This window comes from Heliconius melpomene, chromosome 19 (genome assembly GCF_056956725.1).
Source record: "Heliconius melpomene rosina isolate 202511_hmr_F chromosome 19, ASM5695672v1, whole genome shotgun sequence".
Classification (NCBI taxonomy): domain Eukaryota; kingdom Metazoa; phylum Arthropoda; class Insecta; order Lepidoptera; family Nymphalidae; genus Heliconius; species Heliconius melpomene.
In genome coordinates this window covers 14544214-14572198 of record NC_140407.1, presented here as the reverse complement: position 1 = coordinate 14572198, position 27985 = coordinate 14544214, and the positions used below count along the sequence as shown (strand labels likewise).

Below are 27985 nucleotides of genomic sequence, written 5' to 3'. Positions count from 1 at the left end.
GTTTTGAATAATCAAGTCAAGGAGCTGGGATTGGGAAGCCGTAGGTAGTTGTACTACAATAAGCAAAATATTATTATGGTTAGAAATGATAAAGATGATGTAAATGATTTTAAAAGAACGAATTTACTAAATGGTTATCTACTTTGATAGATTAATATAATATAAGAATATATTCTGAAGTTTAATATTATATTTAAGTTATATTTTCGTCAGAGTGAGAATTATAATAATAATTCAGCTGTAAAGTGTTTGTAAACTTAAAAAAATGGCAAATTCCGTAAACATATCAATTGAAGCACCTATCGAAAATCAAATACAAGAAATTACTTACGATGGACAGGAAATATATCAAGCGTAAGTGAATTTTATATTTATTGTATAAAATATATATCTTTGGTATACATTAAATATCATAATACTTTTAGTACAAATATTGTTTTATTTAATGATACTGTTTATTACTTACAGTCCACTATCCATGTCAGAGAATCTCACTCGATTGGCACAGAAAATTGACTTTGCTAAGAGTGATGATGAATTCTGTAACATTAAAAAAGAAGGTGAAAGTAGTTCTGATGTGAAATCAGAGGAAGATAAAGAACCAGGATATCAGTCAAGTTTATGGCCTTGGGACTCTGTAAGGAATAAACTTAAAAATGCTTTAACTGAAGTATGTGTACTGGCCGATGTGTTGAGTATTGCCAAGGAAAAAAGATATATGGTGGGTGTGTTTTTCTATTATAATATTTGTAAAAATGTGTATTGAGTGATGGAACACTACTAAAGCAAGTAAATGAAATATTTAATTTCCTCTAGTGGAAATTGAACCCACAATCTGTAGGCTTTACAGTTGCACACTTATGTCCCTGTGCCACGATTGGCCTTTATAATTTAACTTTTTTTAATTTAAATGTCTTTAAATTGCAAAAAAAGACACTTTAAAAGTAATATGCCACATTTATAATAAACTAACAATTATTGCTATACATTATGTTATTTTAATATAATAAAGCAGAAGGGTTTATTGTGTGTTAATCATAATTTAATGAAGTAACTTATTTCAGACTCTACTGATTTCATTTGAAAGATTTCAATGTGTTATTTGTAATATGAAATTCCTAGTTATTTTGTACATTTCAAACAGTATTGTAGTCATTTTAGGTACTTGATCCAATCCAAGCTGATCAAGTTGAAAGCCGTCCTATGGTCCAAGTTTACGGCAGAAAGAAAGCTCTTTCTGCAGCAGGTGCAGTACTGCTCAATGGTGTGGAAAGACTAAGGGCCAGTGAAACTATGAGAATGACTCGAAATATGCCAGATTTTCACATAGATCTGCTGAGACTTAGACAGAACTGGAGGCTAAAGAAGGTTTCTAACACAATTGTTGGCGATTTGAGTTATAGGACTGCTGGATCTAAGTTTAGTCAGACTGGTGTTTTTGAGGTATGTTAATATATATATTTTTTTCCTTAATGCATCAATTTAACTTACTATAAGCTATCCTGCTTATAGTAAGTTAGACAGAGGGAAATTAGTGTGACCCACAACCATTGGGCTTACCATCTCACACCTGTGCCACCTGTGCCATATGACTTACTTGGGAATAAAATGCTTGGACTTTCCCTCGAAACGCGAGTTTGAGTCTCGTTACGTACAAGTTTTATGCACTTAAAAACTGTAATGTATGACTAACACTTGAAAAACAACTTTTTCTAGGTGACAAAAGCGCCAGAGGAGCAAATAGCTCAAGCTATGAGTGTGAATGCGACCGGCCCCGCCCCTTCCGCGCTGCGCGTCACCGTACCCCCTGAGCTACAGGGCGTTGCGTTTATATCGGTTGTTTGTCAGAAAGGTTATTAACTTTTATTTTTTTAGCTTCACACTGTATCCCGCATATAGCTGGGTAGGCAGAGGAAAACTGGGAACGCCATTTTTCGTCGAATTCTTGAGGCGTTGCGTGATGAGTGGAGTAACTTAACTGGTTAGGTCCCCATTCAGTGAAATGTTTTTGAATGTGGAACAAACATCTATTCTCACAAACATTCTCATTTTAATATGTTAGTAAGATTAGTAAGATTACATAATTATATATTATTACAGAACAAGAAGAAGTAGTAACAGCAACACTGAGTTCCTCAGCACTAAACTGCCCCGGGACGTTACCAGGGGACGGGGCAGAGCTCCACTGGCAACAGAAACTTGAGGCTGCACAAAATGTATTGTTTTGTAAGGAATTGTTTGCCAGAATGGCGGCTGAAGCGGTGCAGTTGGACGCGTCCATACCTCACATGGTTGTGGGTAACCAGATTATGGCTACCGTGAGTTAGCATTTTTTTTCTGGATTTTTTTAAAGAAATTGTTGAGTATCTTGTAAGGATATTCTGATATTTGTATTTAAATTTTTTTTTTAATTTTTATTTTCATACTTCAAACTTTGTCAAGCTTCACAAACAAAGAAACCAGGATGACCTATTTTTATTTACATTATATTTAAATTTAAACACTTTTTCATTTCAGGTATTGCCAGGTATCCAGTTGTTGATTGGTCTTTGTCATAATAATGGACAAAATAATAATAATCAAGATATTGTTAAGGTATGCTTACATGTGGTATATTAAAGTACCAAGAGTATACGATTACGACGTTTTAGCTAATTTGAACCTACTGACCATCCACCAACAGAGCGAGGAGCGTAGCAATAAGAACGAGCACGACCACGTGCTGGAACACTCGCTGCACCAGCTGCTGCGCGCCGTGCACCACGCCAACACGCATCACCCCTTCCCGCATCCCGCCACCGGGCCCCTCGGGCCCTCTAAACGACGCTCCGTGGCAGGTGGGTGACATATACCACCCATTGCTCCTCAATATAGTACACACACACTACCTCTAAACTTTATACAACAGGAACCAGCCCCTGACAAAAGTCGTCGGGTTTTAATTAACAATTATAAGATGATAATACAAGGTACGACTTTGAGTTCCGCCATTTAACAGGCAAAGTCTTGAAAATTAAACTGAAAGTTGAATATAGTGTCGGATTACCACTCCCTCTAAACCCTGCCATATGCGGGATACAGGGTTAAGCAATTATAATAATATTGTACATATACAGGTCCAATGGCAGCGGACCGATACGAGTTGTTGGACATGAGCAAAGAACAATCGCTTCTAGAACAAATTATTCAACAAGCACAGCACTTCTTTATGAGACGACGCAGCGAATACGTGCTCGACACTATTGCTAAAGAGGTAAGTATTTTGGCGGTTTAAACGCTCAAGCATAAATAAACTTTAACAAATATAAATTTCTACAAATTAGGTAATTTACTTTTTATGACAAAAATCTAAAAATGATAATTTTATTATTCATATCGTAGTTTTCAATTAATTATACTTAATTAATATTTTCTTTTTTGTATTTAGGTAAAGGATCCCCTCATAGTGTCACACTGGAACGCATTGAACAGTCCCACACAGTCTTGTGTGAAAATTAACATTATGGCGTATGGGTATGTCATATTTTACTTATTTACTTTTAGTACAGAATATATTAACAATATATTGCTAAAACATTCTATTTCTTCACAAATATTGCATTTTGTATTATATTCGCCACTTAATCTAATTCTACCTATACAACTGTCCCATGGACTGTAGATTTATAGATATATCATAGAAAATAATAATTACAAGTATGTAACTGTCCATTTCTAGTTTATTTCAATCGAACTGAGTGGATACACCCACAGATTTTTATTTGTCAACTTTTATAAGTCACATTAACTTACAAACATTACATTGGTACAGAACCTTTAATGGGCAAGACCAACTCGATCTTGACCATTTGTTTTTTATTTGAAACATTTCATTTCTATAAAACCTTTATTTTGTATATTTTCCTTTTTTTGTTTGTAGTTATGACGCAGTGTGCAGAACTTCATTGGTAGTGCATGTTGGAGAAAAAACACTTAAATGTATATGTAGAGACGGCAAAGTGAGACATCTTTCATATGAACTGCAAGAACTGAGGGATCTTATATATTGTCAGGTTTGTTATTTAATACTTTTTTTAGCTTCACGCTGCATCCCGCAAATCGCAGGGTAAACAGGGGGAACCTGGAAACCTAGTGTCAAGACACTCTGTTCCACACTTTAAGCCGAATTCTGGCATTGCGTGTTGGGTGGCGGCACTCGACGCCACGCTATGACTCGTTGCCAGAGCGAAGAAATAATGGAAAACATTAAAAATATTTCATTCCTCTCAGAGGGAATCGAACCCATAACCGTCGCGATTACAGCCTCAATACATAATTATAACATTAATGTGATGTTATCAGATATATCAACATCAGATGACAGCTGTGCAAGCAGTGGGGCGCTGCATGGGCTGGCAGCTGCTGGCGAGCAGCTCGCACCTCGGCTGTGGGCCAGTAGAACCGCTGGGGAACGCCTCTTCGTGCCTCTTGGCCTCTCCTAATGGTATATTTTGGAAATTTATATTTAGATGCTGTTGGTTTAATTTTTTAGCTTGAAGCTGTCACACAGTGTCCCGCATATAGCAGTAGAGAGATATGCTCCCTGCCTGTATTGAGTTAATTTACCAATTATAAATATTGCATATATAGAGCAAGGAAATTAAAATAATTGATCTGAATAAAATGTTCAATGTCTTTTCACTAAATTTTAAACTATTAAAACTTGTAAGTGTTGTTTGTCATTTTAAACGAAATAACGATTTTTCCTATTTCATTCAATTTTTATTAAAAAAAAATAGTTATTGAATTTTTTTAAACTGTTTTCTTATTACAGGCGACCGAATGATTGCTATTAGATGTGAACCATCGATCGCAATACAAGTGTTCATAGCTCAATCACCAAAAAAAGACTTCTTTGTCAGTGAGTTAGTTCAAGACAAGAAATGGGAAAACTTAGGCGGTGCCTTCAAAGAAGTTAAATTAGAAAAAATGGAGGGCAAAAACTTTTTAAACAAAATGGAATTACTTATGGCATGTCTAAGTAGCCCTTCCTAAAACTATTTATAAAAATTATTTATTATACTAATACTCTACTGATCTTTTTATATAATTATATGTAATAATAAAAATGCAAGTATTTGTATTTGTGTTTTTTATTTATTATACATAAAGAAACTTAGTCCATTAGGTGCTTAGGTAAAATGTTAAAGATATACTGAAGATTGTTCATCCATATCTTGACTTCTATAGATGCAAATTAAAATTATACCAAGGAACTGAAACAAAGAGAATTCACATTAACGACAAGTGTAAATATATAAACAACATAAAAAGAAAAAAAATACAACAGTTTAAAAAAAAATAAGCATTTGCTGCAGTCATGCAGGCAGAGGGAACCTAGCGTCAACACACTCCCATCGCATCATCAATTACAAACTGAACCAACACATCATGATGGTAATATAATGCACTACAATCCGATGAAGATTTTCTTGATTATATTTATAAAAAGTTTTTATGTCTTCTGAGACAACAACATAATCATATCATTGATAATAATAATATAGAAGACTAAAGCAAATGTGGTGCAGGGGCACAAACGCCTGTAAATTGGAGAAATTAAGTATTTAATCGCTAAAACTGGTAATGAGGCACGGTGTTTTCCTGTTCACCATGCAATGGTATCAAATGCTAGCATGAAGCATGTTGAAGTGTCTTAACACAAGGTTCCCTCAGTCTATCTTACTATATGATAATATAGGCAGAGGGACAAGCAATGCCTTAAGAATTCAACAGATTGTTGTAAACAGAAGTGTTCTGAGAGGCAAACAGAGTGACTTAACTAGGTTTCCACTGCCTAATTTGCTATGTGCAGTGTACAGCTTGAAACTAAAAAAAAACAACACAAAAAGATCTACCAAGTTTTAGGTTATGTTTAAACTGTAAAAGCATGTTTGTACTATTAGCAATATATAAAATAAATAATCTTGTAATGGGGTACCAATTTTAACAATACCATAGTAATAGTTAAATATATAATTATCTGTGTATTTAAGACAATTACCAACATAATAATTTTTTGTGGTCATGCAAATAACCTAACATTATCTGAGGAGTCTCTTGTAAAATTTACTTTTGGAGTTGGAGCTAAATTATGAGTATGAAGATACTAAAAATAAGTTTTTTTAATTGGTTACTGTGTATATTTTTGACAATAAATTTCTATTCAGATATACACAAACATATACCTTCCTGTGACTTCAATTAAATTTATTGAATATTGAAATACCCGACTGTGGTTAAAATATTTATGTGGTTACAACAAAAGAATAAGCTACTTATAGAGCCTGTCTTATTCACAATGTAATTATTTTAGTTGTTCTAAATTGGTTCTACCAGTTGTTTAAACAATGCTCCTATCGAAATTTCATATACTTTTTTAACTTGCATATATTAGTCTTTTAGAGTAAGATGTACCTTTATTAGGGCCCAACAACAGTAAAAACTTTTCAACCAGACTTAAAAGACTATATAATATTCACCACACCGCTCAATATTTAAGATAATTCAACATACTGCTTTGTCTTCTTACCAAAGCAAGAAAGGCAACTTTCAAATATTTAAGGCAAGAACACACAAAACCAAGTATCTATATAATTAATTAAAAGAATTGCAACAACAATACAATGTAAGCAATGGCCTCAATCTTGTTTTTATACTGATAGCAACTGTGTGAATAGATAACTGTATCATAACTGAAAAGTATGCTACAATGTATTACAAATGTTGGAATTCTTTTGATATTTTATTGAGTATACATGAAATTGTGAGATTATTTATAAATGGTGCATGAGTAATAAGTAATTGTTACAAACTTTAGAGTGGATAAAACAGTGTCGAGGGTTATTTAAAGAAAAATATGTCTGTATGTAGTGTAAAGTAGTCAAATTACAAATTGTAACATAATTTAGTATTCATACATAGTCAACTTTAAAAGTTCCTAAAAATAACCTCAAAATATAAAGTAAACATGCATATAAGGACAAATAGTTGTACATTACCTCTAATTCCTTGGACATCAACTTCATTAATCATCTTTGAAGCATTAACCCCCAGTATTAAACAGACATTGAATTTTAACACTTGGAAGGCTTCAGATTACGATAACACTAAACCTAACTAAATGCTAGAATTAAATTAACATCGAGTGATCGGTGACCTAGATCTGGAGTTTCCACCATAGCTTGAGCCGTACCCGTTGCCTTGGTTGTTGCGGTTAAAGGGCCTGCCGCCGCCGTAGGATCGGCCGCCGCCCTGAGGGCCCCCTCCGAAGGAACGCCCTCTGAAGTTACCTCCGCGCCCGCCTCTGAAATTACCACCACCCCGACGAGGGCCGTCTCGTTTTCTCGATAACTCTACTTTTAAGGTAGCTCCTAGCATCTCGAATCCATTCAATGCCATACAAGCATCCTCCGCCTCCTGCATGTTTTCAAATTCAATGAACGCAAAACCTGGGGGGTTAAGTGCGACCCACACGGAGTTGAGTTTCCCGTATTTATCGAACTCGCGCTCCAAATCCTCCTTCTTAATGCCCTCGACGAGCCCGCCCACGTACACGCGAGTTCCTCCTGAGCTCATGGTGATTTCTACAAGTAAATTTTAATAAATGATAACGATTGGACGCGGTCGATCCATAAATACAAAATACAAAGCGCTAAACATTAAACAAGATGTCGTCACGTCAATGACGATGCCACGACACCCCAGCTAATAACTCTGCTTGTAACCACAAAAAAATTATACTCACGTGTTTTTTTTAATGTAGGTTCAAGTAAATCTACACTTAAACGATATGTTATGTTTTATTTTACGATTTAGAAACTAAAACTATTTTTAATTTACTTAAAATATGAAAAACTGGATCAATGAAGTTGATGATTGAACGGTAAAGAAAGAACGAACAAATTTTATTGTCTACTTCGAGTCAGTGTTGCAAGTTGTAAAAAGTTTTGTTATTAAATGAAATGTATAGTTCACTTCTCTTATTTTATTATAATTATAAATATTAAAATACTAAACATAGTTGTATCGATGTAAAAAAAAAACTTAATTAATAAATTATTTCTAGCTCTTACATAGTTTTGTAATTTTATATAACAATTTGAACGAATGACACTTTCAAAGCTATACATGAACGAATCAGTGAAAGGTGAATGAACGAAATGACGTGACGTCATTAAATAGCAATGGAGGGGAGGAGGCTTTCAAGTAAAAACAAATGAGGTAGGAGGAAGGCAGGGAGGAGGGATTTGATACGAAACCGGCCAAACTACTCTACTTTGTTCAACGGTCGTCGGTCGCCGAGGCGCGTGTTTTCGCTTTTTCCTTACTATAGCATAGCCCCACCTTTGTTTGGTTGTTTTGGTACTTATCAGACAAAGTCGAGTTCAATTAATTCACACTAAAAATTACTTTAAGTTTTATTCATTAAAAAATCGTATATCTAATAAAGTCGGTATGATAAGTCATTGTGTAAAGTACCTGTGTTGTTTGCTTAAGTGCTAACATAAGGAGTCAGGTTGTACCAGTGCGATGAATTTTAATTAATCCAAAATGTGTTTCAAAGAGATGGGAGTGCAAAAAAGACATAGTCAATTCAGTGATACAAAATACAAGTGGCGGACGATAGTTTTGTTTCTGTGTTTTATTTATTGTGACGCACAAGAAGTTAGGATAGGCGAGGATCCTTATATGTTAAATAAGTCGTTAGGACTAGCTGAACTACCAGGTGGCGTAGTGGCCGGGGGCAGAACTATTTGGAAGGCCGAGGGTAGTCCGTACCTTCTACGAGATGATATATTAGTGGAAAGACAAGGAGAATTGGTGATAGAACCAGGAGTGGAAGTGAGATTCGCGCCCATGATCGGAATAACTGTACGGGGAAAGCTCGTTGCCATAGTGAGTATTAACTTTAAGTTATACTTAGTAGCTTATAGTAATAACTAGTTTACCTCTCTATATATAAAGTCGCATTCCTGTCTATTTATAACAAGGTAGATTCTTAGAAAAGCCAATATCAATGTTATTCTGTTTTTTTTTGTTTTAATATATCTTTAATTATAATTTCAAGGCCATATTGTATTATCTAAAAAATATTGATGCATACTCTTAAATGATTTCTTTACTTTTATTCTGTTATCATTTATATACGCGATAGGTGTGAGTTCAATTCCCACTCGAGGAAATTAAAATATTTAATATTTTCATTTTCTCGCGCAAATTTTAAGTTTTTTAATTTTAAGTAGTTCGCGACATCACAGAATTCGGCGGAAAGTGGGGAACGGAATGAAAACAAAGGGTTTTAACACTAACACAGGTTAAAAAGTCTCTTCCTTATACTGCTGTGTGCGAGGATACAACGTAAAGCAAAAAAATCTAACAGATTCTAGTTAGATAAAATATACATTTATTTTAAAAAATCCAATAATAAATATTGTTGATGTCATATCGAGATTCCTTTTTGAGGTGACTCCATGAGTCATTTTTGTAAATAGTGTTGAAATAATATAAATACTTTATAGTTATACTATTACTAAAATAGGGCATTGGTCTAATAAACATTTACCTACAAAGCAAGTCAGTCCCTTCGATTGATAACGGTTGATAAATTGCTAAAGTTTGATAACGACGAGTAGTCGTTGATAACAGTATCGCGCGCTCTATTGATTCGTTCACCTGTTGGCCTAAAGCTAATATTTATTCATATAATAGGTGCAAATAACTCGAAATACACAATGCTAAATAAATATTTAGCCATTTTAACATTGAATAAGAAAAAGAATCATAATTCAATAATTTTATTTTTGTAATCTTATTTAATATTAATTAATTTTTGTACTTGTAATATATCGTTAATAATTTAATATTCAAAAGCATTAGGTATGCTATAAAATAAATATTTTAACAATTAACCAATTGACTTAAATTTTTTCATGTAATTTTGTTAATTTTAATTTCCACGTTAATCCTGTTAAAATGTAAGGCGTCTTCAAAAACCAATTATTAGTAAATTTTCTAATAAAAAATCTTTAACCCATTCAATAAAAGACATATACTAAAATGTGTATACTTTTACATCCTACGCTATAATATATTACGTTATATTCTGTACGACTTATGAATCATAGAGCAGATGTTCAAAGACAAGACAGGACATTGAGCTGACCTGACCCCCAGATGGGATTGAATTATATCCTATTGAAAAATCACTCCTGACTTGACCCTCAATTGCGGGAGTGTGTCGAGAGAAAGATTAAGTATTACGTAAGATTTACGTAAAAAATCCATTTTAGTTTATTTTCTTGTTAAATTATTCCTTAAAATTCATATAAAATTTAGTTAATTTAATCAATTAGTGGTTTAAACGGTCTTATGGGAAGTTAATTTTAAATGGCTTTATCTGCACTTTTGTAAAACGAATTAGTTTTAGTCTAATTAGGAAGAAATTAATTAGGTAGGTGCAATCTAAATCCCTCATTCGTATTGGAATTTTTACAGGTATAGTTCTATAATATCTATACTGATATAAAGTCGAAGTGTGTTTGGTTAAATTCACTTATCTCAACAACTACTTTCTCCAATCCAGAATTATTTTTGTGTCCATTTATTAAGGAGGTTTCGATGTAAATGCCATTACGCCGCGGTGATTTTTCTTAGTAAACATTATTTTTAGGAGTAAAAAAACGTAAAGATTTAATATTTTTCTTCAATGGAATTTCGCGTCGTTAATATTCTTAGTAGAATTACCTATTTGAATTTTCGTCATTGTATTAGTGTCTTCAATATTATTAGAGCGCACATTAGATATGCTTCATTTGTAGACCGTGGGATTGTCGCGTCGGCCGAGCGGTGCGTTAAATGTGAAAACCTTGTAGAAACTGTGTACATTCATTCATTGTATAGAATTGTATTGTAGATTACATTTGGTGTTTGGATAAAGAATGAATTGAACACATAAAACTTTTCAATTAGGCCAAGGCTACGGCTATGGCTACTCAAGATAAGTATAACTACTAAATACTTACTTCGTGCTATGATTTGATTTAAAAAAGTAAGAAATTTATACTTTTTTTTCTGTAATGCTATAAATTAAATAAGTTAATATAAAAATTGTTGTCAAGTTCTAATATATAAATTATCTACTTCTTAAACTTTTGATTGATACAATTTATTGATATACAATGTACAAACACAACTTACAAAATACAAAATTAAGAATTGAATACAATTATTTTCTCAAAGTCAAGTTCTTCCAATAAGGCTTCACGCGCCAAAAAAAATGCTTTCACTAACGCAAGGGTAGTTTTTTGTTGGATTCCAGTTTTATCATAATGAGGGTAAAAAATGACTGCGTGCAGTTAATAGTGGGGTGGGCTCTAACCTCTTCGGGAAAGGGTAGAATTATTTACTAATATACTTTTACTTTTTAAATGTACTTTTTACTTGTCTATAGTGAATGTTTAGCCTTTTTTCACTTTCACTTTCCTATTTAGTTTCTAATATAAAGAATAAAAATATATAAATACATAATGCGTGATTGATTTCCGTCATTTAAACCCGCAATGTTTTAACATTAGGTTTCGCATTACCTACCCTGCTGCGAGAAAAAAAATTAAAATCTAAAATTATACTTCTAAATTCCAATTGAATACAAATTAATACAATCAGATACGTCCCAACCACCCCATGTCACCTTCATTATATTTACATTGCTCTTCCACTTCCATTTCGACGCCAGGAATCAACATAAAAAAATATTTTGTATATACGTAGGTACCCTTTTATCAGCCAAAGTAGTCACGTTGTTTAATTAGGACGACTATCAGTTCAGCTCTTAGTTTATGGCGTTCCGAGCGTGCCAGTTGAGCTCCCATCACTTCGTCAATGTCGCGTTGTATGGAGAACACAAGAAGGAGATTGTACGGTTAAACAGAGATAATTTTACGAAATAGGAGAATGCATGTCAAAAAGAGATTCAGTTGACTTGGACTTGGACTGCCTTTACCTATAAAATATAAATTAATATTTACAATATACATGACAATGGGTTAGTTATAAGTAATATTTTTTTACATACCCAACTGGGCTCTAAGGACTCTGAGGTGCCCTAAGATAACAGTGAATAACCTATACCTACATAATAAAAAAAAATATAATTTATTTAGCGTTGTTTAAATCTCCTCAAGACCATATCTTGTTCCGAGAGACGAAGCATGCAGCTTATCTTTACATCTCATTTCAACTAAGGTTCTTGTACTTAGTAAACGATCTGTTATCTTATGTATTTGATTATAAAATTATGATAGCTTATTAATGGCGTGTACGGTGTGTACAGTCCACATACAGTACTCTTTACAATTTTGAGGCTTAATCATTTGAACTAAAACTCAAAAGAAATCGCTAACGTTGCACGTGCTACGTTTACATTGTTTTTAAGTAGATTTGTATACGAAACTAGCGGCCCGCTCGCGGTTTTACCCGCGTGAACTATGTTTTTATTAATTTCTGTCTCCATGACTACGTCCTAGTGACGTCTATGCAAAATTTGAAACTCCTAGCATTTGTAGTAACGAAGTTTCATACAAACTTTCGACCCCAAAAACAACCCCTTACAAGTCGAATATTGCAAATTCCCGTCTTAGTGAGCACCTACGTCCTATAAGTAACTCCTATGCAAAGTTTGAGATTCCTAGTTTCTGAGTTTTCGTGATGAGTGAGTGACCTTTCGATTTTGTATATATAGATGAACGAAAGACGTTTTAACCAATTTTAAAAAAAGGAAAATATTTTAACCAATTTGACTAATCAATCGGCACACTAATGAGACTCACAGGACACCAATCAATGACTCTATACACTAAACTTAAATAACCCTTCTTTAGCAGTCGGGAAGAAGTTAAAAAGGCATATTTAAATTTAATCTGTCCTGTCAATGACTTATTATCTAAAAGGTAATTTCTATACAGACTATACAGTTAACTTGCAGTTAACTGGCCTCAGTTAAGTATTTGACATCTCATGGAATGATCATTGGCTAACCTTGGAAGTACGAGTAGGTACGTGACGGTAGCTGTTCTGATTCATCGTTTACTGTTTAATTCTTATACATCGATACTTGTGACCTTAGTAAATAAATATTTTTTATATATTTAAAGAAAAAAAAATATCTGACGTTATAGGCATGTATTTTAGTTTTAGAATGTGAATTCAAATGTCCAACTTATCAGTATCTATTAGAATAAAAATAAGACGATATCTATCGCCGCGCCATCACTTACATTCACGAACGGGGAAATATTGTTAATATTTTAAATATCATCATTCCCACAAATTGGTATCGAACCCTCAACTAAAAAGAGTTGAATCAACCATTATTCCATTGCGAAACGAACTCCTCATAAAATAAAAAATAATTAAATTTACAATCTTAGTGACTAATTAATGCAGAAGCTATGTTTTGCTTTTCAGTACAATCAGGGCCATTCTTATCCGCGTCATGTAATATATGTAGACTGTAGGTACAGTATGACTCAAACGTTGCAGTAAAAGTGAAACGAGGATGAAAATTATATTTATTTTTTATCGGAAGCTACTAGAAAAACTCATACAATTGACTCAACTTTGGCAATATAACTATAAGTATGTTTAAAATTTCAAATCTAAGTTTAAATATTTTAAGTAAGTTAGCTTATCCTGAATACGAATTGAATCGACTACTATTGCGTAATACTATAGGTGTGTAGGTGTTATGAAAACACTCAATCCTCCACTCTCCACATTTATGAGACTGCCTGCATAGCGGCGGCAATACCGTTTTCTTTCTTCTTAAATGACAAGAATTATTTACCTCGAGTGGGTATCAAACCTACAATGTCCGTCTTTACACTTGCAAGCTGCCACATTGCACCATAAGAGCTTCGATATCTTATAATAATTTAATTTTCTATATAAATACAAGCACAATATTTGTAATACCATTCCTAAATAAGGAACGACCTGCCTTGAACGTTAAGTAACAATTTAGCGGAATTAGCGAGCCTTTTCCATTTAAGGTTTAACTGAGCCCTTGTAACTTGAAAATACATTACAGAATTCTATTTTATATAGTAAAGTTATTGATTAATGGTTTATTGTTTTTAAAGACTATTTATTTTGTTTCACATCTGTATATAGATATAAAAACATTATTTCAGAACATTATGACCCTATAACCACCTACAACATGAAAATTAACTTTTGTATTTCGTAATTTAAAGATTAATGGAATTACAAGCTAGGCTTCTCAAAGCCATGGCATTAATGTAGGTAATATCCACAGTGAATAAGATATTATCATAATTAGTCATGTTTACGTTTACGATAACTAATTTCATATTAACTCATAGTACCTTGTTACTTCCTTTACTATACTTATTCATGGTTGTTACTATATCTATACTAATATAATAAAGCGGAAGAGTTTGTTTGTTTGTTTGTTTGTTTGAACGCTAAGATCTCTGGATCTACTGGTCCGATTTACTTTGTTTTTGTTTTGTATGAAAGCTGCATTCTTCAGAAGTGCTATAGGCTATATAACATTACATTACACATATGTAATAATAAATTAAAATACTTTCTAATTTGACATGCAATTTATTCTGCCATGTTAATAACAACCGTCGTTGCTAAGCACCGGTTTGCAAAGTTTCTTTGTTGTTTTAAGAAAACGTCACCCAAAATTAACTTATATTTTGATATTCATCCTTATAAAAATAAATATATTATATAATATTTAATAAATATTCTTATAGTTCAAGCAGGCGTAGCCGCGTCCGGGTCCACTAGTATAGTATATATACCTACTCTATTATGAGCAAAGCGAGCAAAGCGCGGCGTTGTGTTCCGCCACTCAACACGCAATGCCCCCGAATTCGGCGGAAAATTGGGAACGGAGTATCTTAATATTAGGTTCCCTCTGGCTACCCTACTGAGTGCGGAATACAGCGTGAAGCTGATATCACGTCATTTCATAAGTACTCATCGTATCTCGTTACTTCCTTTACTATCCTTATTCATTGTTCTTATCAGCTACTACGGTATTATCAAATCTTACGGACTTTTCTTAGAACAGACAGGTGTTTATAGAATTGACATAGCATAAACAATTTAACGATTTGTTTAAATCATATGAAACTTTAATTTTGTTATTGTCATTACATTTCTGACTACTGCGTATCAAGGCGGATGGGAGATAAAAATTGTACTTATAGTTCTATAAAATAAAGTATACCTACCAATTTTAGGATTGAATTTGTGGACGTATGCATGCATTCACTTTTTCGATATTTTCATAAATATTTAGAAAAAATACAAAATTTATAAATGTAGGTCCACGGGAAGTAATATGTATGGGTTAAGTTAGGCGCATTTCATACAAAATGTAGTGATAACGATGCATAAAAATGCTCGTATCTTTTGACATAGAAGCTTGATTTTCTGTGCTCCAAAGAACCGTGGATTAAAATATTTAATATTAACTTCAGGTTGGTATTATTTAAATGGTTTACAACATTAACTTAATTTTAAGTTAACTGCAAAGTGATATATTTACAAAATTTCACAATATTATTTCGCAAGTTCAACGTCCCGTAAATTGGATACAAAGAAAGTTTTGCAACTTTCGCTGTAAAATTACATACGGTGATCTATTATATAAAATGTTGCAGTAACAAGTCCATGTTGATCGATTTTTAATTATTTTTATGTAATATGTAAAAATCAGCATCATAAAAATATTTTTTTTAATCTATGTCATTTTGGTTCCTCATTTCGACCTTTTACAGAAAGTGTTGCCCGATTTTAACATGTTGCCAATTTATATTCGCAATATATCTAAGTAAACAAAATATTATCACTTAAAAAATATTTTCATTTTACAAACACAACAGAAAGAGAACAACTTTTACTAATTTGACAAATCTCAAGTATTAATATTGTGATTATTCAACTAATATTGACGATAATCTACGGTTTAAAGGCTCTAAAGTCGAGACATTTGAAGGGACGATCTCTTTTCAAACGATACAAGCAGGTTAACGAACCCATTGTTAACTTCTACAGTCACGTTTGTGAAATAGTGCAATGGTACTGACTCGGAACGATGGCTTTAAGTTATAAATGTGTACTAGGCACTAGCTAATGCCGTCTGCTTTGCCTGTCTTTTAAAATATTATATACATAGTTTTACTTTTTTTAGTATTATTAGTGTTTTCATTTCCTCGCTCTGGTAACATGACAAATGGCGGCGTTAAATTCTGCCACTCAAAACACAAGCCTCTAGAATTTGGCGGAAAGTGAGGAACGCAGGTGTCTAAACGGGAACGGAGTGTCTTAAAACTAGGTTACCATTTATTTCCCCTGCTGCTTTTTATATATTTTATGGTATTTATGTAACACCTAGAATGCTTTTACTCATCTTTTACTTGTTAGTCATATTCTTAGTAAAGTTAATGTTGCAATAAGCCTCCAGTGTTTTATGCACCTGCATAACGACAGCTACCGTTTACTTACACAGTTTACATAATAAACCTATCTACACATAATATAAGGAACAAATATTACCTAACTATTTTTTTTAAATGAAAATAATTTTAAAATAAATAATTTGGCCCGATTTTGATTAAAAATTGTGAGTATATTTAAATTTGCTGGATTGAAGTGGCTATCGATATTGATGTATAGTGTTATAGAACTAATTTCGCTATCGCTTCCCGGGGCGATACCGTTGGCTCCGTTAATCTATTATTAAATCCAAATCAGCCCCAAGATTCATAATTAATATAAATATTAATATGTTATAGCTTTTTAGATCTATCTTTTATCTATGCGAATATTTCGGTAATTATTTTAGTAATTTCCTATGAACTCCCCTCTTGTAGATTTGTGACCATGTTTTACGACATCCTGCACCTTGACAGCGTATCCTGTCATTGCATGTACCATTCCATTACAGTCCATGTAGTTTAAAAATAAAAAGTGCGAGTCGAACTCGCTCATGAAAGGTTCTTTTTGTATTTTCTTTTGTATTTGTTGTTATTGCGGCAACAGAAATACATAATCTGTGAAAATTTCAACTAACTATCACGATTTATGACATCACGGCGAAGTCTTAGTAATAGGGTCCCTTTTTACCCTTTAGTTACGGAATTCTAAAAAATGTAGCACGGAAAGAGATTAACCTATCATGATAACACAAGGCTCCTAAGGTAAAGTTTTAAAAACTAAACATCGTTTCGTCTTCGTTTTAGTCTATGTAATTTCTACGTAAAATATATGGAACGGCACCATTGAGGCCATGGTAGCGCAGTAGCACAGTATCAGACTGTAAATACGATTTTTGTATATTCAATTTCCACTTGAAGAATTTTTTTTTTATATTCCGGCTTTGGGAAAATAGTAAAGTTGATTTTACCACGCAAGAAGCTATTAGGGTGAAAGTGATGAACAGGGTGCTACTCTATTGTATAAGGTAAAGCATGAAGCTGTAAAACTCAACAATTTTTCTTCAGCTTCACGTTTTAACCTATATAATAAGGTAGGCAGAGGGAACTTAGAGTTAAGTCACTCCGTTCCTCACTTTCCACCAAATTCGAGATATTTCATGTTGTGGGGCGGAATATATACGGAAATACCTCTCTATTTCCACATTCCCAGGACTATAAGAAAAATTAGAGAAGATTCTTATCTAATATCAGATTGAATATTACATTTATTTTTATCCCACGGAAAGTTACATAATACCAGTTCATTCAATTGTTAAGATAAACATCGGACTAGTTTATTAGAGTTCATCTAGATATTACACTTTGATCATTTTGCGGCAAAAATTGCTCAAATTAATAAAATTTGACGAGTTTTTTTTCTAAAACAAAATATGTGTTTCTTACTGTTTCTTACTTAAATATTTTTTCGGGTATTCTGGGTATGTTAACTTGGAAGACATATTTATGTGTTTTTTGTCATTTTTTACAACTTAGGATTAGCTAATACTAAGTAATTTACCAAAAAAATATATATTACTATAAATAGCTAAAAACGATTACTTTGCGTTTATTCATATTTTAGCTTAAATCATACAAAGTCATACGAATAATTTACTCATTTCTAAAATCTAGATAAAAGTTATGTATAAGTAAATAAGGTTACGCCATCATGCTAGGAAATTCTAAAACAAACCTTGCACATTTAAAACGAGTTTAATGTCTAAAGATATCTACAGATGCGATCTCGTTTTGTTTTTGTAACCTATTGAATAAAAAAAATTGCATATAGTCGACATATATTCACTTTTGCTTCGAGCGTGGGAGCCAATACATATTATTTGTTGCTATTTAGAAACATTATAAAATAATTAATATAGATTGTAATTAGATAAATAATTAAAAGAATATTATACGGAAACATTTTTTTAATATGCTACATACAATAGGTAAAACCTACTTAAAGCGATGTGACATAAATAAGCCTTTCACAACAAATGAATTAATCAAAAGAAAAGGAATACTTTATATCGATTTAGTAGTTCCTCAGATTTGCACGTTGAACCAACCAACTCTTCAGCTGTAAAATATTAGTATAGAGTTTCTCGAACCAATCATTAAATTTACAGCTATCTAGCGTGTAACAAATAATAAAAAAAAAACCTTTCAAAGCTTAACAAATTGAAGTAAACCTTATTATTTGTAAGTGTCACATTCCTAGCAAATTGCAATACAGTTATTGGTACACTACTCTGGCACCGGCGACAGGTTAGAGTTGCAAACCGCAATCGCGGTATCGTACTTGAGGTACTTTTGTTACTTCAACTGTAGTTCCTTATAAAAGCTTCTTCAGGTTAATAATAGAAACAACCATTCGGTTCCAACACTTTATTGATAGATACCACTGTGCCGTAAAGTAAGTGTATTTGCCGAGGCTCAGGCAAGGAATGAATCCCGACTACTAATTCCATGCCTTTTATATTATTAGTCAAATCAACAACTATCTTGACAAATACAATTATAACAAAATTGTGTCATTTGACTTCACAAAATATTATTTAAAAATTTAAGCCAAAGAAAATAACAACTTTATTAGAATTATTATACCATAATTCTAATAAAGTTTAACAACAAAATACTAATAAAAATAACTTTACATTATAACGCTAACAGCTCGGCCTTCCTTTACCTTCGAGTCCCCTCGAAAAATGAGAGAAAAAAAAAAATAACCAAAATTTAAACAGACATTCATGTATATAAAACTTAATCTTTTCGGCCATCTTACAATTAATTGTTCCTACAATTACATATACAATTAAATAATTATAACAAAAAGAGAAAAAAAAAACTTAAACAACACAGATATATCTGTTACACTCCATAGTTGGCTTATCGGCCTCATGTGTGAACAGGTTATGATTTTAGCCAGGTGTACTCATCATTTGACTTATCAGTCTCATGTACACCCAAACTAAAATCATATTACATCAATTTCTTACTCACTAAACTATTCTAAATCATTATCATTGTCATTATCATTGTCATTATCATTATCATTGTCATTATCATTATCATTATCATTATCATCATTATCAATTCAATATCTGTTACACTCCTTAGTTGGCCTATCGGCCTCATGTGTGTACAGATTATCATGTAAGCTAAATGCACTCATCATTTGACTTATCGGTCTCATGTGCACCTATACTTACTCATCATCATTTTCATGTTCTAAATCTCTACTCAACATGAGGAGATTCATATCACCTCACAATTGTTTATTTATCATAATCATGGTCATTATCATATTCAATTCAATATCTGTTACACTCCTTAGTTGGCCTATCGGCCTCATGTGTGTACAGATAATCATGTAAGCTAGATGCACTAGCTAGATGCACTCATCCGGCTTATTGGTCTCATGGGCACCTATACTTACTCATAATCATTTTCATGTTCTAAATCTCTACTCAACATGAGGAGATTCATATCTCCTCACAATTATTTATTCCATCACTAAAACTATCAACTTTACCATAAACTCTTCCTACACTCTTTATCAACTTTCATAATCATTCAAAACTTCATTATTAATTTCAACATTTGCTCAATTTCTTTCCTTGCTCAATTTCATCACTTGCGCATCTACTATTAACTACATCAAAAATTAAACCTCTAAATCTAAAGACTAGTCAACCGAGTCAATCAAGTCATCATCAGTATCATTTAAACCGATCCCGATTATAAGATATCCAAGGAAACATTTTTATGAACTGAAAATACTCCTTGATATTTTCCACTTTTAGTAATTGAGGTATGATCCTTATAATCTTGCTACAAGTTCTTTTTTTATTTATTTACCATTTTTAATCTTAATATCGCGTTGAACCCCAACCACCTAGTAGTCACCTACTTTGTAGTTATTAAATTCAAAATATTCTTTAATTAAAAAAAACTTATTATAAGCACTCTTGAATCGTCGCATGAACATATAAACAAAAAGCTACCACCGGCTCGGAAGGCAGTTCTGCTGAGAAGAGCCGGCAAGAAACTCAACAGTTGCTCTTTTGAAAGTCAATGGTATATTTTACTATTACATTGGCTGGCAGCTATCCTGCACTACATTCCCATACACGTATATCCTTTAAATATTCTTGTACAGTGTAATAAGCTTTACTTGTTAGAATTTCTTTGTTTTTTTTTACAAATACTTTACATGATTCAATATTTTATTCTGTTTCTAATGGGACTGAACTAAGTATTTTTTTATTTATTTTTTTTTCAGCACCGCTTTCACAACATTTTTATTTTTGGTAAATTATTTTTTTTTATATCCGATTTAATTAGTACAATACCATTATGCACTGTAAAATTATGGCTCAATAATACTGGATATTTTTAATAAATTATCTTGTATTATAAGAATTTTAATATTAGTTGAAACATTTTGAATTTATTTAAATTTTCATTTTGAATTTAAATAATCTATAGCTTACCGATAGTTTTTTTTAAGTATTTACCAAAACCTTTCAGCGAAACGTAAATTTTGAAAATGATATTACTTATTTCTCATTAAAGAAAATCGACTCAGTGATTTTAAACAAAAGGCATCTATTATATATTTATTTTCTAAAATGCCCGCAACTTTAAGAATTATTTTTATTTTAGCATTTCTTTGTAACCGTTGTTGTAATTGTAACAAATAATACAAGTTATTAATGATTTTAAATATTCATCTTCCAACTTGCTGAATTTCAAGTAGGCTAGTAAATCTTCTGGAACTACAAACTACAAAATTTCCAACTTGTGCTCCTAATCGTATTCTACAATCCTCTGTAGCATCAATAATACAAATCAATAGCCTTTTTACCCTTCATTTCTCATCTATTTAATAAATTCATTTCATGATAATTTCGTTTCTAAAAGTTCATTATATTTAGGTATAAAGTAGACGTATCAATGAGTAATTGAGTTCCTGGCTATTTATACTTTAAGTTTTCTATTCTCGTTAACCAAATATCCAAAGTTTGTTCTTCATTTGAGCGTTTACATTCGGGAATCGTATTAGAAGTATTCGTAGGTAATATATGTTGATAGAATTGTTTTAAGTATGAGTAGGTTAATTACTTCTTTAATTATGAATGTAGGTACTTCTTTATCAACGCTAATATTATTTCGTACGAACGGAGTCGTATCTTTTATTCCACATCCACTATCAGAACTAGATGATTCACTCACCAACATTCTTCTTCGTCGCTCGTGACTGCTACGTGGCCTTAACTGCAATTCGCTCGAAAGGTGACCTCGAAGCTCGATGATGCCATCTCAATCGGTATCTGCTAGACGAGCGCGAACTCAGCTTACGACCCAAGATTGGCCCACGTTCACGTTTGCGTCTTCTTATACCTTCATGATAATTTCAATTTACACTCGTGACTCAATCTGAAACTTACACCCAGTTGTATCAGTTTACAAAATAAATAAGTATATAAAAAACAACAATATGTGTACCTATTGTACATAGGTATCTTAATGCATACTGTTAATTTCAATTAATATAAAGATAATAAAAAATAATTGATACTGGCCTTAATATAACCTCTTGATGTGTTAACGTGGAAACACTCGCCACTTCTGAACTAAAAGCTTCTTCAGGTTAATAATAGAAACAACCATTCGGTTCCAACACTTTATTGATAGATACCACTGTGCCGTAAAGTAAGTGTATTTGCCGAGGCTCAGGCAAGGAATGAATCCCGACTACTAATTCCATGCCTTTTATATTATTAGTCAAATCAACAACTATCTTGACAAATACAATTATAACAAAATTGTGTCATTTGACTTCACAAAATATTATTTAAAAATTTAAGCCAAAGAAAATAACAACTTTATTAGAATTATTATACCATAATTCTAATAAAGTTTAACAACAAAATACTAATAAAAATAACTTTACATTATAACGCTAACACTTAGAACTTTATTGAGGACTTTCAAATTTTTTGTGTTGCAAATTAATGTGTGTGAATGTTGAAATATTGATTTTTTAATAAAAAAAGTTCTTGTTAAATGACCTATATATTTTTTAATAGTTACAATGCTGAAACGTGGCAAATTACAAATGAATTTTTGTTGCAAATCTTACACGTTTTTACGTTAAAAAATAAACAAAAAATATCTTGTTGAGAGATTCCTTAAAAATCACAAATCTATACTAATATAATAAAGCGGAAGAGTTTGTTTGTTTGAACGCTAAGATCTCTGGATCTACTGGCCCGATTTACGTTGTTTTTGTTTTGTATGAAAGCTGCATTCTTCAGAAGTGCTATAGGCTATATAACATTACATTACACATATAAACTAATATATTTTAAAGTAATTTCTAATTTGACATGCAATTTAGTCTGCCATGTTAATAACAACCGTCGCGTCGCTACGCAACCGTTACCGCGACATTTTGATATTCATCCTTATGAAAATAAATATTATAGCCACTTTTAGCATTTTATCTAGATTGAAATTATAGTTTACTGTATAACATACTAATAAATAATTAAGGAGATGTCAATGATTCGAAATGATCTAGCCTACGGGCGGCACAGTATGACCGACGCGAAAATATTCTTATAGTTCAAGCAGGCGTAGCCGCGTCCGGGTCCACTAGTAATTTATAAAAGTATTTAATATATAAGTATCTACTTATGTAATAACATCAACATCGATTGTTTCAATTACAACAGCCCACCCTGGCTAGTAATGCACAAAAACAAAAGTCTATTGTCAAATGTTGAATGGATTTCGAAATGTATGGAAGTTTCTTTGTTTACACCTAGACAGGTAACTATTAATACTAAAAGCTATGTAAAGATTGTTAAATATTGAAATATTAACATTTATTCATTATGTTTGGAAAATTGATTAGAGACAAGTCGTGTCGCTTTTTCTGTATCGAATTGGACCATAAATCTAAATTAAATTAATAAAAAGGCATTTTTTTATATATGTTAGTAAATATAAATATTTATATACGCAAATTAGATTTCCATTTTGGGTTTAAAACATGTATATGTATGTTTTTTAATGTATTTCTATGCAACATCCACAATGTCTAAATGTCGCGGTCGTGAGTCCTTTAATGCAACGCGACTTGTTCAGCGAATCCGTTTGCATAATCTCTGCCTTGCTCTTTTCTCAACAACGTTCTAATACCACATAGAAATGAAAGATATTATCTATGAAACATATGTATAAATTGTCTTGAAATTACATATTATAACTACGCTATTTGTTAGGTTGCAAAATTTCAGGGCATTTTAAAATTATATGTGAATTTAATTTGCGACATGAATCTCACGATTTATTTATAAGCTTAGTATATTTTTATATTTATTCTTTATATATGTTATATATTAAATATATGTATATATTTTTAAACTAGATATTTAGGTATATCATCATAAAGAACCACAGCCATTGTATTGGCTATACTAAATGACAACTATCCATTGTGCTTTACAAAAAAGGTTCCAATACGATATAAAATCTTCTAAAAAAGATTAACCGTATTCGGGACAATGACATGGTGTTGCCATGGTGTGACAAACATTTAGCGAGATACCATCGTCCCGCTCTGCTAGTGCCCATGAAAAGCGTGACGTTTCTGCCCTGAATGTTAAAAAAAATGTCATTTAAAATATCTTTTTTATAATTATTGTCATTAATGTATCTAGAAGCCGGCGCCGGTAGTGAGTTCGATTCCCAATTGGGGGATCATATTTATTTTTTGCAAATTGAAAATTGTAATAGTAGGAGTATTAGGACAAAAGTGATTTCTCAACAAGAAATATCACAACCATACGTTTAAAAGATATTGAGATCAAGGTTGACAGATAGTTTTTTTTTGCAATGTTGCATTCTCTCTAATCGGATGTATAGAAACGTTTTACTATTAAAATTAACAGAATTTGTCTTTATTACTAGCAATATTTAAAATAAAAAAAAAATCTGAGCAAAGTGCGATTTAACCGAACTAGTTGACCGTTTAAACACAGTAGGTATCAAAGATACTGGAGGACGGTCACGTAAAAACTATGAGGACCTTCCGGAGGGCATGTATAAAGAGGTTGATGACAGTGGACGAGGCGAAAGAGGTATGCAGAGACCGTAGCGTTTCTCACTCCGTTCCCTCTTACTACCCCGCAAGGGAAACAGCGTGAAGCTAAGTTAAGTTGCTCTTACCTTAGAGCAAGATTAAATCTTTCAATTCGTCATTACATAATCGATTAACACATTGTGATATCGATAATACATGTACTCGTACATAAGGTAAGGTTAGTAACCTACCGTATTTGGTGCGTGACGCCGTGACCAGATTACTTCGCAGTTTGCACTTGTTAGTATGAACGTGATAATTATTAGTTTTTTTATCTTTAAATAAAAATAAAATTTAATATGTATATCAATTTTTAAAACTTTGACGTGTCTGTGTATGTCTGTCTGTGGCATAGTAGCTCCTAATTAGGTGACCCGATTTTGATTCGATTTTTTTGTTTGTAATTTTGACACAATGGAGAGGGTTATTAGCCACGATGAGCCATGATTATAAGTTGTTTTCTAGTCGTCATTTATTTTTTTATAGGTTTTTGAATTAAATTAACTACTTTGCAATTTGAATGAGACTTATTCGTTAGGTAGCTATTGTTTAATGTCTCTATTTGGGCAGTTAGTGGAAGATTTAGGGACCATTTACTACTATTTACTCAGTTTTCTTATTACATGATAGGAAGATGAATGTTTAAGTCAATCTAGACCAAGCTAGAGTTATTTTGTAACAAGTCCTTTCTCGTTTATCTTAAGAAGTAAACTAAAAGAGAAATCGGCGAAAGCACGAACACCATCTTCAGTGTAATGACTAATGCCTAAAGACGAATTTATGTAAGTACTTATTTTATAGGTTGGTAATATTTATATTTTGAAAAAATATTTTAGACAAACTTAAAAGTATAAGATATCAATTCAAATACCAAGTACCTACCTATAAAGTGTGTGATCTTATAAGTGTTCCGTTTTTACCTTTTAAGGTACGTAACCCTAAAAACGATAATCGATTAATACTAATCTAATAATCAAAATTTTGGCACTTTAGTTATATTGGTAGCGCAAACTACCTTTAATACCTATGCTAGAACTACCTTTAATACCTATATATTAAAGCTATCTTTAAAGGACCTTCAAACAGACTAATAAAAATCCACTTCGCTACAATTTATTCAATGGTAGTGCGTTTGGACGACACTTATTTAAAATTCCACGCGACGCCAAGAATCGTTGTTTGCCGGAAGTCTGTTCACAACATGGAATCCGACGGTTACGGCCTCGCAGGTGGTATAAATCGAAATGTAAATTAAATAAAAAATCGTTATCAATACAGATCCTGATGAAAATATATATTTGAAATTATTATTTTTTAATTACATATGTAGGTGGTAGGTATTTATTTTTCACAAACCCTTTATAGCCATAAAGCAGTATAACTGTATGTGTCAATTAGCAATAATTACGATACTGAGACCAATTACAAATATCAATTGAATTGCACATTGTGGGTTCGATTCTTACTTGGAGGTATGAAATATTTAATATTTTCATTTTCTTGCTCTGGCAACAGAGCAAAACGCGGCGTTGAGTTTCGCCAATCAACACTCAATGTCTCCAGAATTCAAATTCGATTTAATGGGAACGGAGTATTTTAAATCCAGGTTTCCACCGGGATGACGTGAAGCTAAAAAATTAATTACCTGATTGGGGAACCTACAAAAAGTCGCGTCAATTTATTATATTTTGCGTTTCACATTTACAGTAAGACGCTGTCAGTAACGCCACAACGGCCTCATTTAATACGTCCTGGCCAACATTATTCTCTAAGGCTTTAACGTTATATAAGTATACAAAATTTGAATATTGGTTCATGTTATTACTTAATATCAATTTGTGTTAAAGTTAAAGTTAAAGTTATCTCTATACTGTTAAACCTTGATACGATATCCTAAAAAAAACAGTTCTTAACTTGCATCGCGTCCTTGCATTGTCCTCAATATAGCGTCAATTGACTCATATAATAAGTAGCTACCATTATAGATTTTTTGTCTCTACGTCTCTACGTGCAACCGACTAGGCGTAACTTAACGGAAAACCGACCTGCCTCAAAAATTACACTAATGGCTTGGACAAAATTATGCCTCTGATCGTTCTACTTCGTCGGAGAGACTGTAGCTCCGATACACTATAATTAAGTTGTTTGAGTCATTGCGCTCTATGGATTTGTAGTTTGGAAATAAATATGTAACGCAGTTCTGGCTCAGTGGTCGGGTCTAACTATACATACGATGGTATTGGGTTCGATCTAAACTCCTGTGCATTTCCCCCTAAAGGTAGAAAAAAATATATACATACATATATAATAGGTTTTGTTGTAGCGAGAAAGTGAATAATGATTCATACTAGAAAGCTGACATTCTGAAAATCGATTTGTTTATGTATGCTCTTTCCTTTTCTGATATATTTAATAAAAAATAAGAAATCTGATCTTTCACTTTCACAGAAATACATTGTAGTGTTTTATTTATTCTGGTAATACCAGAACACTCGTATTTATTAACCGCCCTCAACTCAGATTAATCTTGAGATGCCGTTGTCATTCATAAATTATACGTGTATGAATGGAAACAGCATAGTACCTAGTATAAATATAATCATTCAAAAGCGTTATCTTCGTTCGATTAATCAAATCAAACTATTTAAAAACAAAGAAACTAAAGGGCATAACATAATGTGCCCTTCATTTACACGTTATATATATATAGAAGTGACAGCCGTTCACCTAGATATTGACCTTTATCTGTATATGAAAAAATCGAAGGTGTGATGGTATGATGTAATATGGCCGGCGCACGCGCAGTCCACGTTCTAATGCGCCCTTGCACTTCACGATGACTTCCTGCCTTTTCACAATTCCCATTCATACCGTCACGAACCACCGGCCCCTAGTATGGTACCAAGTATGGTAATGGTAGACGCAGCTGAAAGTTATTTATTACTCTAAATATACTTAGATAAGAACTAAATTTCGATAAAATATTTTCTTATTTAGACATACCGGCCGGCGGCCTTCCTGCCGTTGCTAAATTACGTATATGATGTAATTTATTCAAACTGTTTGGTTATTTTAACATCAACTAATGTAACGTGAACTATTTGTTTTACTTTACGATTGTAACTGTAAGTACCACTTAGTATACAGGTATAAAATTCTTTATTCTACACTCATTTTTAATGAATGTGTGTGTCGCCATAACTCTAGAGATATAGTTATGGCGAAACTATAGATATCTCTATCTATTTGAATAAAGAAAATTTAGATTTTTATA

The 27985-nt window shown here is 32.4% G+C and overlaps 3 protein-coding genes across 4 annotated transcripts in view; 2 read left to right on the top strand and 1 right to left on the bottom strand.

Moving 5' to 3' along the window:
* The first annotated feature begins 20 nt into the window (after nt 1-20).
* On the top strand, nt 21-5122 carry MED17 (mediator complex subunit 17). The gene is made up of 12 exons (XM_085202734.1): nt 21-354; nt 469-721; nt 1162-1443; nt 1717-1852; nt 2101-2318; nt 2518-2595; nt 2684-2837; nt 3117-3253; nt 3428-3513; nt 3920-4052; nt 4342-4483; nt 4814-5122. The coding sequence occupies exons 1-12, from the start codon at nt 266-268 to the stop codon at nt 5032-5034; spliced, it is 1929 nt and encodes a 642-aa protein (XP_085058860.1). The 5' UTR covers nt 21-265; the 3' UTR covers nt 5035-5122.
* Nucleotides 5117-7926, bottom strand: LOC146528981 (RNA-binding protein Rsf1-like). Its single transcript, XM_085202735.1, has 3 exons — nt 7787-7926; nt 7041-7625; nt 5117-5255 (listed from the first exon to the last, which is right to left on the bottom strand). The coding sequence occupies exon 2, from the start codon at nt 7615-7617 to the stop codon at nt 7177-7179; it is 441 nt and encodes a 146-aa protein (XP_085058861.1). The 5' UTR covers nt 7618-7625; nt 7787-7926; the 3' UTR covers nt 5117-5255; nt 7041-7176.
* A 385-nt stretch (nt 7927-8311) lies between these two features.
* Nucleotides 8312-27985, top strand: part of bark (C-type lectin domain-containing protein bark beetle) — a 35146-nt gene continuing 15472 nt past the window's right edge. For both annotated transcript variants that reach the window (XM_085202701.1, XM_085202700.1), the window contains exon 1: nt 8312-8937. In XM_085202701.1, coding sequence (XP_085058827.1) covers nt 8593-8937 — 345 coding nt within the window. In that variant the 5' untranslated portion in view covers nt 8312-8592. The remainder of the gene's footprint in view (nt 8938-27985) is intronic.

Coding starts and splice junctions, on each gene's coding strand:
- MED17 (XM_085202734.1), top strand. CDS start 266: ATGGCAAATTCCGTAAACATATCAATTGAAGCACCTATCGAAAATCAA. Junction 2,319..2,517: donor GTAACCAGATTATGGCTACC/GTGAGTTAGCAT, acceptor TTTTCATTTCAG/GTATTGCCAGGTATCCAGTT. Junction 2,596..2,683: donor ATAATCAAGATATTGTTAAG/GTATGCTTACAT, acceptor ATCCACCAACAG/AGCGAGGAGCGTAGCAATAA.
- LOC146528981 (XM_085202735.1), bottom strand. CDS start 7,617: ATGAGCTCAGGAGGAACTCGCGTGTACGTGGGCGGGCTCGTCGAGGGC.